Source organism: Zalophus californianus, chromosome 14 (genome assembly GCF_009762305.2).
Source record: "Zalophus californianus isolate mZalCal1 chromosome 14, mZalCal1.pri.v2, whole genome shotgun sequence".
In the NCBI taxonomy this organism is placed as follows: Eukaryota; Metazoa; Chordata; class Mammalia; order Carnivora; family Otariidae; genus Zalophus; species Zalophus californianus.
Genome location: NC_045608.1, coordinates 71,866,339 through 71,881,346, shown reverse-complemented (window position 1 = coordinate 71,881,346; position 15,008 = coordinate 71,866,339). Strand labels below are relative to the sequence as shown.

General features: G+C 36.1%; 1 protein-coding gene across 3 annotated transcripts in view; it reads right to left on the bottom strand.

Annotated features, from left to right (window-relative positions):
- Nucleotides 1-15,008, bottom strand: part of DCC (DCC netrin 1 receptor) — a 1,177,272-nt gene that overhangs the window by 748,538 nt on the left and 413,726 nt on the right. For all 3 annotated transcript variants that reach the window (XM_035724067.1, XM_035724068.1, XM_035724069.1), the window contains exon 2: nt 7,429-7,749. In XM_035724067.1, coding sequence (XP_035579960.1) covers nt 7,429-7,749 — 321 coding nt within the window. The remainder of the gene's footprint in view (nt 1-7,428; nt 7,750-15,008) is intronic.

Genomic DNA, 15,008 nt, shown 5'->3' with positions numbered 1-15,008 from the left:
CTTTTAACAGAAAGCCTCAAAAAAAAAAAACCTCTAAAGAATTTTCAACTATAGCAGTGGGAGCAGCAGTTTTAAATATATTAATACTATATTACATTATTTATTATGTAAGTGAGTGTGTGTGTGTGTGTGTGTGTGTGTGTGTGTGTGTGTGTGTGTTTATTCCCAGCGTTTATTCTACAGTGTAGATTTGGGACCTACCCTGCTTATTTATTTGCTATCAAAAATATCCATCATTGTTGTTTTGTTTTGTTGTTTTATGCTAAACTCAGGATTTAAGGTCCAAAACAAGTTGTTTGCTGCATCAAGAATACAAGGCTCCTTCATGTATCCCCATGGCTCCCTATTCACTTAGGAATCAACTTTTCTGATTTATTCTAATTCTCACAGCTACTGAATAATGGGCTTTTTAACAATTATGGAAGTAATGGCCAATGGGTTAGACTGCTTATTACAGAATATGTATAGATTGTAAGTATAAGATTAGACTATTAAAAAAACAATAATTTCCTAAAGGGAGATGAGTAAGGGCTTTCACTAACAGACTTTCAACTACATTCTAACAGGAAAAGTTTAAAATGATTTAGGGACTACATACACTGAGATTTTCTATGATTTCTTTTAACTAACATAGTTTTTAGAATATCCCCTAAGTTTAAAGTTTTCCTTACTTTATAGAAGAACTTTGTATCTAATATAAATATCTCAATTCAAAGGTTTTTATGTAACATTCCATTTAAATAATACATTTTACCATGGACATAAAAAATATAATAGGAAAAAAACCAGAAACAGTGATAGGTTCATAAAAGTAAAAATGCTTTATTAAATTTATTATCAGTCATAATTTCATCAGAGATTTATTATGATGCCACCTGAGCTATCTACTTACTTTGATTTAAGTCTTTGTTAGGCCTGACATTTATAAAAAAAAAAAATCAAGCTTTTGTATTTCAAAGGGTTCTTCTAGAATGCAAAAGAGTTTTCTGTTACTATCACTGAGTTATTTTAAATATTACTCCTTCATTTTTATTATAGAACCAGCAAAAATCACACTGTAGCTAGCTTAAGGTTTGAATTAAAAAAAAAAAAACAGTGCTCTTAAGATAATGATTTTTAGAATGAATAATTAGCTATTTCCATTGTCACATGAATTAGAATTCATAACAAAGAAAAGGAAATGAAAGGTAGGAAGATTTTAAAAATTTATTTTGTTGATGTTTCTACTATAAAAAGCCCTGTCAAGTTCTCTTTTGTAATTTTTATAATGTAGAAGATGTCTTTCTACTGTGCATATTTTTCAGGAATATATTTCTATTTTAATTTTATTGCAGAGTTAATTGACTTAGGAGGCAACTAAAAACCTATTCTTTAAAATGCAATTATTTAAGTCGAGGGTGTGGGAGGATAGGGGTAAGGAGGCTTTGGGGCAATGCTGGTGATTATCCCAGTTTTACTTAGCAATAAAATTAAAAGAAAATTATAAGATTAGCATGCACACAACAATTACTTAAACACCACATTTCCTTCATATATATATATATATATTTTTTTTTTTTTTTTTCTCTCTCCCTCATGTTTTAACCACAAAACAATAGGAACATTTAGCTAACTGGAGATAATTAAGACCATTAAGAATTATGGAGTCTGAACAATTTATTTTCCTACTTATTGTTTGAAAATAAATACTATGCCTATTGGTTTAAAATAAAAAAGCTTTGCTCTGTAACTGCACCTTCCCAAAATAGAATTTTGAGAGTATTCAAGGGCCTTGGGATATATTTTCCAAACTGCTTGACCAGATGAACTTGACCTTCTAAGCAAGATTCTTATATTTGTTCCTGTAGAGAAAAGGAATATGAGCATTTTTCTTTCTGTTACCTTTATATAACATTTTAGTGACCTGAGGCAATGTAGTTTATTCTCCCTTCTCTTAAGACAAGCTCCTTTTTCTGTTTCCTTTTAAGTAAAAACATAAAGGTCAGATTATCATTTCACAAAATGCTCCATTCAGCTGAGGCGATTCTAGCTTCTCTCACCATAATACGCTTTCACTAATTATTTCATAACTCATTTAAATGAGAGGCATTCTGGAAGGGAATTCACTGCAACAACTCCTCAAGTAACTAATTATTTTTTTTTTTAACACAGGGGAATTTTAATTATAATGCCTGTGTTATTTAAAAGCAGTGTGTGACAATTTGCATCTTGAAACATCTATTGTAATAGGGAAGAAAAAAAAAATATGCTCCTGAATGAAATAACAATTCAAGTAAAGGCAATTTAGTTGGCCTTTTATTTCCTTGATTTTCAAGGAACAGAAAGAAAAAAAAAAATGCAAACTTAGCCTGAATTATAAAACCACTTACAGAGATTAAAAGATAAGAAAAATCTTGCCCCTATAAAGAGTATATATAAGTTTATTTTTAAAGTTACATGTTCTCTATACTTTAGGAGAGATTTATCATGTGTCATCATTTAATGTATAGCTATGGTGGCAAAATCTCTCATTTTAGAAGAAAACAACCAAAACAGTGTTTTCCCACAGGGAGTTGATATTTTCAAGGGACTAAATGGATAAATAAAACCTATTATTACTGTATTATTATTATTATTATTATGACAATGACTATTACTTTCCCTTAGTTTATATTTTGGAGAGTTTTATTGGTTAAAAATAAGTGACTAGGTAAGAAACTATTCACAGTGTCCTTATATATAGTCCTCAGATTGAGAAGCAAAGTGATAAGGGAATAAGTATGTGCCAGAGTTAGACAATGTGGGTTCTAGTTTCTGCCTGTAGATAGTCACTACCTTTCTTTCAGTTTATTCTCATCAATTTGGGTATCTGTATCACAGACCCTTTTTGAGCATTATGAACTAATGCATATGAATATACTGTACAAAGAGGAAAATATTATACAAAAGTCAGCAGTTTTAATAGTCAAGATGTAAATGCTTAAAAATTAACAAAAGAAGAATCTACCTAGATGCAAATGCTCTATGACGTACCCTACAATCAGCATCCCTTTACCTGAGGAGGAGGAGGAGCAGATCCCACTGCATCCCCAAGAGAATAAATACAAGGAGAGGTAGCACTTAGGTTCCAACTGTGACCCCCATAGCCCTGCAGGGGTAGTGGGTGCAAGGAGCTGGGTGGTTGGGTGGGTGTGTTGGGTGGCAGATGGGTGGTGGTGGTGTCAGGGAAAATAAACAAGATGGTACTTTCATGATTATTCAGAGGAGCTCTGCAGTGATATGATTTTCTTCCACACTGGCATTGACTCCCCTGTCCCCCAGGGGAGAGGGGGATATGATAAACTCTCTGTCTAGACCAACTAACTCCAGTGAACTCAGCTTCAGTGAATCTTTTGCAGTTGGAAGGACATTAAGGAGGCCCCATGGAGAAGATTCCTTGACATCTTTTTCTGAAATGATAACAGCTGTTGCATGATCTAGAACTCCTGGTCTGAACAGTACAAATTATATTGGCTTCATGGACAGAACACTAGATCAAGTTGTGAAAAATGAATCTTGTAGTCAAACAGATTTTGGCACAGCCTGCCAACAAACTGCATAGATTCAACTTTTTAAAAACTCAATTCAGGCTTGCCAGTTTGTGCTTGTAGATTGCAAAAGCAGATATCTGATCCAAGATGACAATATTTATAGCTCAGGATTTGTAGCCTATATTTCTTTCTCTCCCAACCCCTCCAAAAATGTTCTGTATCATCACAAGGAATATTCAAAATTGTCATTTCCTAATAATACTAATTGTAATAACATCATAATATCCATTTTTAGGTCTATTTGTACTCTTACTGCTGCCATTGAATAAGAATCTACTCTGTACCAGGGCTTTACATGCTAAGTGTTATTTAAAAGCCAGCACAGCCTTAGGAGGTAGGTTATTATGATGTCGATTTTACAGAGGAGAATCCAAAGGCTCAGACAGCCGGCAACATCTGGAGTAGGGAAAATGTGCTTGGCCAGATGCAAGCTCATCTTGATGTTATGGGTTTCGGAAGGAATGAGGAATTGGCTCATGCCTTTTTTATTTTTTTAAGTAGCATATGGATATTCCAGTGCAGTCCACCTTCTACTTCCAAAGTCCTCAATAGTTCAGTAATTTATAGACTACTGAGATATAAATCAAATTATCCCAATAATTTATCAACTACTGAGATATAAATAAAATTATTCCAACTCTGTCCATCAAGTAGGTAAGTTTAATCTCATTGAGTACAAAAAAAAAAAAAAGAAAGAAAGAGAAAAGTCGAGGAGGAGGAAAACAAAGATGACATTGACAGTGTAGGAGCCAAGGGCAAGCTGCCCCAACATGGACCACTTTGGCATGAAGATTATTCTGAGCAGAAAGCAATAGAGACCCTATGGGCTCAAGAGAAACTTTTGTCCCTCCCTTAATTATACAGAGTAATCTCAATCGGAGGTCTTTCCCAGAACAAGGGTTATTAGTGGAAATAAATTTTATTTGAAAATTTCTGCCACCCATATGGCAGGACAAACCTCTAATTACCAAACTTCTATTCTTCTTCTTATCACCCTGTGAAGTACATTCCTTTCCTCTGAAATCCCAGACCTCTATCCCTACTCCTTAGTTCAGAATGACATATATGCCTCATTTTGTCTGAGTGTCTTTGGAATTCCCATGTCTGTGTGGATTCCCTGTATGCATGCTATTAAATTCTATTTTCTCCTGTTAATCTGTTTTATGTCAGTTTGATTCTTAGTCCAGCTGGATGGACCCTTCAAAGGGAAAGAAATTCTTACTCCCCGACAATGGAAACCACTCCATATATGGCATAAAGCTCCATGCATTCACTGGCAAAACAAATGTCTAATGAATAACTACTAAACATGTCCAACGCTCTGACATGTATAGAGAGGAGAAGGGAAGGAGAAGCTTTGCAGATAAAGTTTGGCTCTGCTTCTCTCTTTAAAAGTCTCAATCTAGAAGGCTAAACAGAAATATCCATGGCAGAGAAATACTGTACCATTTTAGACTAGAGCTAACTGGATACAGATAAAATTCCCAAGTTTCAGCCAGTACAGGCCATGCCACTTTCAAATGGAATAACAGCCCTTACTGATAGAACTCGCAATTATCAGGAATGCCAAGAGTCAGTAGCTTGTTATGCTGAGACTTTTTTTTTTTTTTTTTTTTTTTTTAAGAGAGAGGGAGAGAAGAGAGGAGGGGCAGAGGGACAGATGAAGAGAGAATCTCAAGCAGGCTCCATGTCCAGCACTGGGGGCTCCATCTCACACCCTGAGATCATGACCCGAGCCGAAATCAAGAGTTGGAAGCTCAACCAACTGAGTCACAGAGGCGCCTTATACAGAAACTGTTAATAATATGTTGGATGGGATGGTAGCCCTTGGTTTATCTTTCCTACCCCCCCTCCTGCTTCAGCTGAGTGTGCACTTAGGTTTAAGAGTTTGAAGAGTATGTGAGAAGTTCCTAGAAAATAGGATGAACGGTGCATGGCAAGATCACGGCATGAAATGCTCTGACTGATTAAAGACAGATTTCATTTGCCACATTTCTTTTTCTCAAAAGACACTTTGAGAAAGCAAAAAATGGAAGAGAGGCATTGTTATTTTAAATGGACTCTACATCACACCTGAGGGTACAAAACAGGTTTTTTGGGGGGTTTTTTGGTTTTGTTTCTTCACTCAAGCAAAGCTGACTGTTACCTTTTAGAAGTGACTGGTTTATTGACTGCTAATGCTTTAAAAATGAGATTAAATCAGGCTCAGGGTCTTTATTACAAGGAAGATATATGCCCCTTGTGCATTCCAGTGGTTTGGCAATCTTAACCTCGACAGACATAACATTGATGTATGCCATGTTGCCAAACAGCATGGTAAGTGTTTAAAATGCTGTGAACAGCCTTATTGCCTTGAAATGATACTATCTAATATTAGATTGTAACTCAGTGACTGAATCGGCCCGCCCATCCTTCTACAGAATAGGAAAGTTGAAGCCACTTTGTTTTAATATCTCACAGGGAAGGGATCATTCTTCATTTCACCACTGAAACAGAGCACATAAAAGTGAATCTAGATTGCAGGGAAACTGAAATCACAGCGCATCGGGTCATTTTCATTAACAGCACATGTGCATCTGCCTTTTAGAATAGGGTGTCGAAACACCAGCCTAGCTCATTCAAATCGGCAGAACTACCTTAGCACCCTTTCCACTTCCCTTGGAATATTCTGGGAAAGCAGATTTTACCTTAATCCTCAGGGCTTATTCTACTTGTTCCTTTTAATCAATCATAATTAACATAGACTTTCAGTCCTCTCTACACTTTATGCTCATCAATCAAATTCCAGACATCCATCACTCAAAGGACCCAGGGGGCTGATAGCCTTGGTTTGCATGATCAGAATGCCACCTCACGTTTTTGCTGAGTAAAGAGGACTTTCTGCAACTGTGCTTCAGCCTGTCATTGCTAAAGCAGGCAGGATACCACCAGGTAGGCTGACCAACCATTCTAGTTTTACTTGAGACTGAGGGCTTGGTTCTTAGGGCATGGTATTTTCAAATGCTAAAACCAGCTCAGTCCCGGTTCAAGCAGGATGGTTGGCCACTGTATCTCTAGGTGAGGACCCGGCCCCCCAAGAAATCTTTGCTCAGGCACAGTCTGGTTTGTGATACTCTTTTGTGGCACGAAACTGGATTTCTGGAGTAAATGCGTATCAATAAAATCTAATTTTTTATGCTGTCACCTGACAAGAACATCTCTTGCAGATTTTAACTTCCTCACACCCTGGTAGAAGAATGTGTGCTGGAGTGGTGGTTCTGTCCAATTGTCCTAGCACATGTTATTGCTGAAAATGAGTCTTAATTCTTATCAGTATTCTAGATTTTAGATGAAATGGGACCTGGGGAAAAAAACCCATATCAAATGGCTGCCCTCTTGGTTTAATAGCAAATTTTTATTTCTCATTTGGAAATCTATATATTGCAGTTCAAGCCATTATACTTAAAATTCACTGCTCTGAAGGCAAAAGAAAAAAAAAAGAAAGAAAGGGAAAAAAGCTCTGCAAAATTTCAGCATTAGTGATTCTGTAAAATGGACTTAATTAGGAAATAATTTGTTTCTAATATTTTTCAACTAATGAAAAGTCCTCCCCCCAGAAACCGGTAGTATATCAACTTGGGATAGTCTTTGTTTCTAAAAATCTCATAATGCTATGTTAGTTGTTGAGATCCTTCTACTGTTTTCCAAGCAATTAAAGAGAAAGTAAGTCAAAACCATGAGGGAATACGCATATATCTTTTTTCCATTGTTCCTTATCTTAAAAATGTATACTGTTTCTGCAAAGATGATTTTCTTATCCCCAAAAAAGGAATACGAAGAGATGAAGAAGGAGGAGGAGAAAAAGGAAGAATCCACTTACCTGCTACTGCAACTTTCGCTGTCCGACTAATAATTGACCCAGAATCTCCTAAAGATGCCTCACATTGGTAAAGTCCCTCATCTGGCTTATGGTGCCTGGAGTGAAGTATGTTTTGTATCAACAGAGAGCCATTTGGAAGTTGCTGCTTCCTTTCATCCATTCCCAAGGCCAGGTGGACACCATCTTTCTTCCACTTGATAACCGGGACTCCTCGGTCAGACTCAGCAGAGCAGTTTAGAAGGACATTTCCTCCCCGCATGGTGACGGCATCGGAAGGCTCTGACAGGAAGTGCAGTGATGTGAAAGGCTTAATCTGGAAACCTGGAACAAGAAAGCATTAGGGAAATAAATATGCTCACTTATTCAAAGACATCACCGGCTTTTATACCCTGCCTCTTCTTTACAAAACTTTTTCAAAACAGCAGGGGTCTTTGAAAAATATCAAAGAATAAATGATATTCTGTTAAAGGAACAAAAACAAAACAAACAAAAAAAAACAAAAAAACCATGCCCAATTCAGCTAACTGAATTAATAAAACAATTGGCCCAAAAAGTAATAATTGTGAGAAATTAAAAATTCATACAAACCTAGGCATGACCATCATCACTTATAAGTCAATGCTTAAAAATATAGACAGAAAAATCTAATATTTTCCAAATAAAACTGGATATTTTAAAGTAACAATGCTTAGTAGGGGAGCAGTAGTGCCCCTAGGATTTGGGGGACCTTTTCTATCTCTGCATTTTGATTATAGCACCCATTAATTTTTTGAAAAAAATCTACTCAGATATGTTGTTTCATTAACAACAACAACAAAAATCAACTCTGAACACTGTAGGGAAAGTTATTTAGAACAAACCTCTGGTGAATTTTAAAATAGGTAAGAAATCCCTGCTTGCAGAAGCAAGACAATAATGCTACTACCTAACATCACAAATCCCTGAAGTGTCTTAATTTCCATCTGAATGTTGCTCATGAGCCAGGAAATCTAAGTGAATATTATATTACATTTAGTGTCTCTCTTTTTTTTCTATAAACATAAATAAACATAAGAAATCAACAGGAGAAAGAGAAAGTCATTTAAGAATCCCGAGGGGAGGAAACAAGTATAATTAGTTAAAGTATATTATATTCAGGGCTCACAACATAGCCTTTAGCAGAATGCTTGGTTGTTGAATCATAGGCTTTAGCAAGGTTTTTGGAGGTCATTGGGCTCACCCTTTGCTCAAACAGGTGTATGCCTAAATCATTCAAATTGAATTACTTTTAATTTCCTTTTTAACCATCTCTGGGGCTAGGGATTCTACAGTGGCTCTTGGTGTCTTGTTTTTAATATTTAATTGTTATTAGAGTATAACTGAATTTTCTTGCTTCTTTTTAATCTCATATTTTTTTCCTGAATTGCTTTGTGTGAAAATACAGAGGAGATGGACATTTCTTTTTAAGAGCCCTTTATTCTTCTGAAGAATTTAATTTCTTTAAAAAATACCACCTAAATTGTTTTAGCCTTCATGTGTTTCAGGATAACAACCTTAATTTCATTAGCTTCCTTAATTTTTCTGTAATGGAAACAATTTTGTGTGTGTACTTTGTGTAAACTTTCTAATTTTCTATCATTTAAAAGGCAGGCACCTAAATTGCCTATCATCAATATTCCCATAAAGGATTGATCCATACTAGCTCCAATGGACGGATTCTTTCTTAACTTTGTATATACCCGCTTTCCAGTGAAAATAAAAGCTGGACAGTTTCTCACTGTTCCTCTGTATTGTTACCTGTCATACCCAATTTTTCTAAGCCTTCTATTTGAAGTCTGTTACTTTTGCTTCTCTGTTGAAGTGCACCCAGTGAACTGCATCATTTATCATCTTACACTCATTTTATCCAATGAGAATATTCACCCAAAGAAAGCAGCTGAAACTTTGCTCAAATTAATATAAATTATAAAATAGCAGTGAGCATTTCAGTCTACCATAAGTGATATTGGTAAAATTCTCAAAAGATACAGCCTAGCCCCCTCACTGCCTAATAAGCTCCTCCTCCCCCCGCAAAACCATTTTAGTGTAGTCAGCTTACTTTTTACCACCCATTCTTCTAGTGGGAACTATATCAAATTGGGGGTCTGAATATTTAGCTCTTGGTCTTAGCATTATTACTTAAAGATCCATGACTCCAACACATCTTTCAAGTCCTCAGAATCTCAGTTCCTTCATCTGTAAAGTGAGGGCATTGAACTAAACAGTCTCTAAAGTCAACATCTAGTTTGGAAACCTTCCGAACTAGTATGGGTTGAAGGCATCCATCAAGTGAATCTTGCTCTGAGCTTATTCAGATGCAGACTGATGTTGCTCTAAATGACTCCCCCATGTCTACATGATACCCTCCTTTACAAGAAAAGAAACACGAGTCAGTGAACACCTAACTTGAGATACCAAGGATGGGAAAACAGAGAGAAGTTCCAATGTCCTTGAATGTCAAGATATTTCACTAGAGTAATACCTGCAATTTCCATACAAGTGGCATTAAAAGGGTAGAAATAAATTTAGAATTCAAGACCAGACAACTATATTAAAAAGCATTTATTGCTTTTTGGTTCTTCCCGGGGCCTATATTTTAAACAACAATCTCATGATGAACACCTTATTTATGTCACAGAACACATAATACACTGAATGCGGCTGTTTATGACAGCATGCTAATGAGTATATGTGCCCATTATCACAAATAAATAATCCACTTAATCTGAAACAAGGAGTTTATGACAGTTTTCAGTGCTGTGAGTACATAATTTAGGAAAGTTAAATAAAGATTAACTTTTCTTCAAAACAACTACCCTTGCATTTTGCTGGCAATTTGAGCTTCTGTACTCCTTATAACAATTACATATTTTTTTTAAAGATTTTATTTATTTATTTGACAGAGAGATAGACAGAAGAGCACAAGCAGAGGGAATGGCAGAGGGAGAAGGAGAAGCAGGCTCTGCACTGAGCAGGGAGCCTGATGCGGGACTCGATCCCAGGACCCTGGGATCATGACCTGAGCCAAAGGCAGATGCTTAACCATCTGAGCCACCCAGGCGCACAACAATTACATTTTTAATACATTGCTGAGGAATATAGGTATCTCACTGCTTTAGGTAACTTACATCAGTTACTTAGTTTTTAGAAAAGATGGACTCAAGCCAATAGAATCTGTTGAGAAGCAATACATTTGTCTCCAATGTTCTTCTTTTCAAAGTTCCAGTCTATGTAGGCATAAGCTGCTTGCATTCTCTTCGGAGATATCTTACATGGGCTTAAGAAATGCTCCACTAACACAGTACGCGGACTCCAATTTGGGTTGTCCCCCCTTCCTCTTCTCTTAGGGTACTAGCTCCTCCTGGAGGGATTTTGCCTACCAGTACATCATATTTTAATATGAAATAATTTTTACCCAATTGTTTCATCCAAGAATCCCTATCTGAAATCAACTACACTGATCTAATGTTTGAACAGAGAAAGATAGATGATAAAACTGAAGAAGACAAAGAAGTAGAAATCACTTTTGGAGGCTGTAGCTCAAAAAGTTGTGGCTGGAATTTGGGCAGGCAGAGTTGGATGGGGGACAGATCGCCTGGGAAATGAGCAAAAGAAATATTCAGAAAGCAACAGAAGAATGCTTTTGAAGAGTTACAATTTTAGAGGATTTTACATTAGATTGACTATGGTGGGGATTTCATCCAGAAGAAAGCCAACTGGAGAAGTTTTTGTTTGTTTTGGTTTGGTTTTCTTTTTAAGATGCCAGTGGTCATTCTGTTGAAACTTTCTTTAAATAGTAACATTTCTCATTCTTGCTTCATAAAAGAAGTGATCTTTTGGCCTGCTGTAAAATTACATGATTAATTATATTTTGGAGAAATATATTTGAGAGTACCTAAATACCATCCCCTAAGAAATCTGAATGGTTGAATCTGATAGCAGAGTTCATGATTAGAATGAATGAGTCTCAGGGCCTCTTTTCCCTCCAAATGTTGGCTTGGAAAGATCTCTAGATCTTCTCTGGGTAGGAGTTAGGCATAGAGCCATAGATGCATTTAACCCATTGGTCTTTTCTTATCTGTATCAGTCTGAGAAAAAGTAATAAAGTGTCATATTGTTCTTGGACATGATTCTTTATTTTCATCTTCTTCTGAAAGACCGTATTTTATAAGCACATAATAACACAGCAAATCCTTCAATGTTTTTCCAATATAGATATAGAGGAGAGCTTGAGGGGTGACCCAAAGGAGAAATATCAACATTTATTTGCTTTGGTTTTGTCAGACATAAATAAACATCAGAAATAACAGTGTCAGGGCTATTCAAAGTTTATATTAATTGAGTATCTAGAGATAGAAAAGATTTGTAATATATTTTAGAAACTCTCCAAAATAATCAAAGAAATAGTAAAAATCTTTCTGTTAGCAGAAGTTCCTTTGTGTATGCCCTCCTTCTCATATTCTTGTTAATTTCAAAGACCATTCAGTCACAGAGGCAGGCTAACTTAGAATGGCTTTTTTAAAGTATGACATTTTATCTACAATATCAAATATTGTTGAGTGTGAAAAATAATTCCTCACGGAGTCAGAAAGTCCTTTCCAAGTCCAAAATGTAAAATCTTCTGGTTAAAGCAATAAAAGCTAAAAAAAAAAAAAAGAAATTTATGAAAAGTAGCATGAAAGTAAAAAGCAGCTCCTGAAAAGATTTTAAGATTAGAAAATGTCGTACAAGTCCCCATAGAACATGCTATGCAAAATTTCATCTATTTCAAATTACAAAACTTTCACTTTGGGATGCTTGGAGATTCGGATGATCCCCAATTTTTGTAATTAACCCAGAAAACTCTGCCATCATTATCTCTTCTTAGAAATATATGTTACTGCATCTGCTTCTCCTGTGTTAAGGAAATCCATCTCCACTGAAGGAAAGTAAAATTGTTCTATGAATGATAGAATACCCTTTTTAAGTCATCAAACACCAATTACAGGTACAATTATAACTCTGGACTTCAGCCCTAACAAAAGTTTATAATGCTTCTGAGACTTTGGTTTGGAACAGGGAATTTAAAAAGCAAAGCAAAGTGAAACAAAACAAAACACAAGAATTAAAAGAACCCCTAACTATATGTGACCTTTACTGGGTAGGATATCAGAATATAAATTCTGAAACAGTGATTCTCAAACCACGGTTCCCAGACTAGCAACAGCAATACTGGGAACTTGTTAGGAATGTACAATCTCAGGCCCCACCCCAAACCTACCCAATCAGTAACTTTAGGGGTAGAGTCCCACAGGGTTTAATTAGCCTTCCAGGGGATTTTCATATTCTCTAAATCTTGACAACTGCTTCTCCAAAACATCTGGTGCCCTGAACTAGAGCATAGGGGTCCTTGTGTTCTTTGTACTGTCCTGTTATAATTTTCCATATTTGGGAAAAGTACATAATTTGGGTCAATTCTTCTTCTTTTTTCTTTTCTTTCTTTCTTTTCTTTTTTTTTTTTCTAAGTAGGGAGATGAAGTTATGGGGATGATCAAGGAAGGCAAATAACTGAACATTTTCTCAACACATATTTTATTAATATTTGCAGCACATTTCTCTTCGAAAGCTTAAGGAAAGGTGGAGAAAGGGCCAAGGAAGAGGGTTATTGTTGACAATACCTCCGCTTTCCACTTGGTAACCAGTACTTTGTTGGGACCCCAAATGGCTGTACTCCATTGAGCCAAATTTAAATTCCAGTCAATTGAACGTTTAGAGTGCTCCTTGTGATATCCTTGGTTCTTCATACAAGGAACTGTCAAAAGATTTCTGTTGATCAACTATGATAGCTACAATCCTCTCTCAAAAAAAGTTTTGGTAAATATAGTATTCTTCTTTAACAGATTGCACTTCTTTTCATTACATGTGATCTCCATGGTATAATTGTAGCCTTTTAAACCAGTGGAACTCTAGACACTTGCTTGGCTGACCTACCCCTCACTTCAGTTTAGTATCTAGACGGGCAAAACCATAATTGCACTCACTCTGCTGCAGCGTGGGGGGTCCTTTACTTGCTCGATCTTAATGCAAGACTTTTAACAGTCAGCCAGCCCAGAGCAAGACAATATATCTCACTGAAGGACCAGAACCAGTGACTACTGGGGTTTCTGTGAAGTGTTGGTGCTTTTTTTTTCTACTTTGATAAGAGACAAAGTAAAAATAATTGTCAAAAGATGCAGTTGTATTTTTTTTTTAATTGTGTACATTCCAGGCTTTGCTAGAGACTAGCATATTTTGAAGCTGTTCAACTTCAAGACTTTTTTTTTTTTTTTATCACTAACAGACAGGAATTAGAAGTGAATTAGATGTTGGGGAATTTATTCCTTACTTTAAATAATGCAAAGGAAGACTTACCAGTAAGAAATACAGGTACATTTTACTATGGCAATGTATTAAGTATCATTAAAATGTAGGGAAGCTATGGGTGGAAAATTTGAATTAAAAATTTTAAAGGACAGTTCAAGTTCCTCCCCCATTACAGTTGCCAGATTTAGCAAGTAAAAATTAAAGGTATCAGTTATATTTGAATTTCAGGTAAACAACAAATAATGTTTTCATATAAATATGTCCTAAAGACTTATATTAAATAAATACTGCATAGGACATACTTATATGAAAACATTATTTGTTGCTTACTCAAAATTCACATTTAACTGGGCATCCTGTATTTTCCACTGTATCCCCATGAATTCACTTCCTTGAAATCATGGCAAAAGTGATCAAATAGTACATGACTTCATCCTACTCTGCTCAGTTCTCACATATCTGAAGAGAAGAGTGAACACTTGGAAAGCTACCATGATTGAATCAGGAAAAGTGATTTTTGTTCGGGACGTTTGCTGATCTAGTCCAACACCACCAAATATCCATGGAGAAGGGTTGTTGAACTCGATTTGTTCTTAACACTGTGATTCTTCTTTTCTCTTCCCCTTACAAGACAGGGAGCAAAACTCAGAAATATAAATACAAGATATGAAGTTCAAGAAGCAACTGTCCCAACAGAAATTGCTTAGTGAGCCCACACAGAAGCTCCCCATCAGACAGGCTGAGCACATGGCATCTTCCGCAAGGCAGAGGAAGCTTTGCTAAGATCTGAGGTTTTTACAGGGTGAGGAGTGTGTGCCCCAGGCAACTGTCTTGAGTGTCCTCTGGCTAAATCCAATAGTAAAGGAAAACTATAAGGGCCAAGATAGAGTGGGAGAGTAGCTTCCTCATTCCTTTGCTGCTTTAAGAGCTAAATCTCTAAACCACAGCTTGATTTTGCTGTGTGATACTGGGCAAATTGTAATGGGATTTTTTTTTTTTTTTCAGCTCAACAGGTAACACAGTATGACATCTAGGTTATCATTCCCTGGGCCTCATGCAAAATTAACATTTAAAAGAGAAACTTTGATGTGTTGCTTAATCTGCCCTGGGTTTGAAACTTTAACCCTGCTCGTTTTGCTTAAATGTAAGCTGGCTTTCTCCTCCCCTTGTGTTTTTCATCAGTCTTTCTCAAAGTAGAGGGATGAACAGCTTTTCATGTA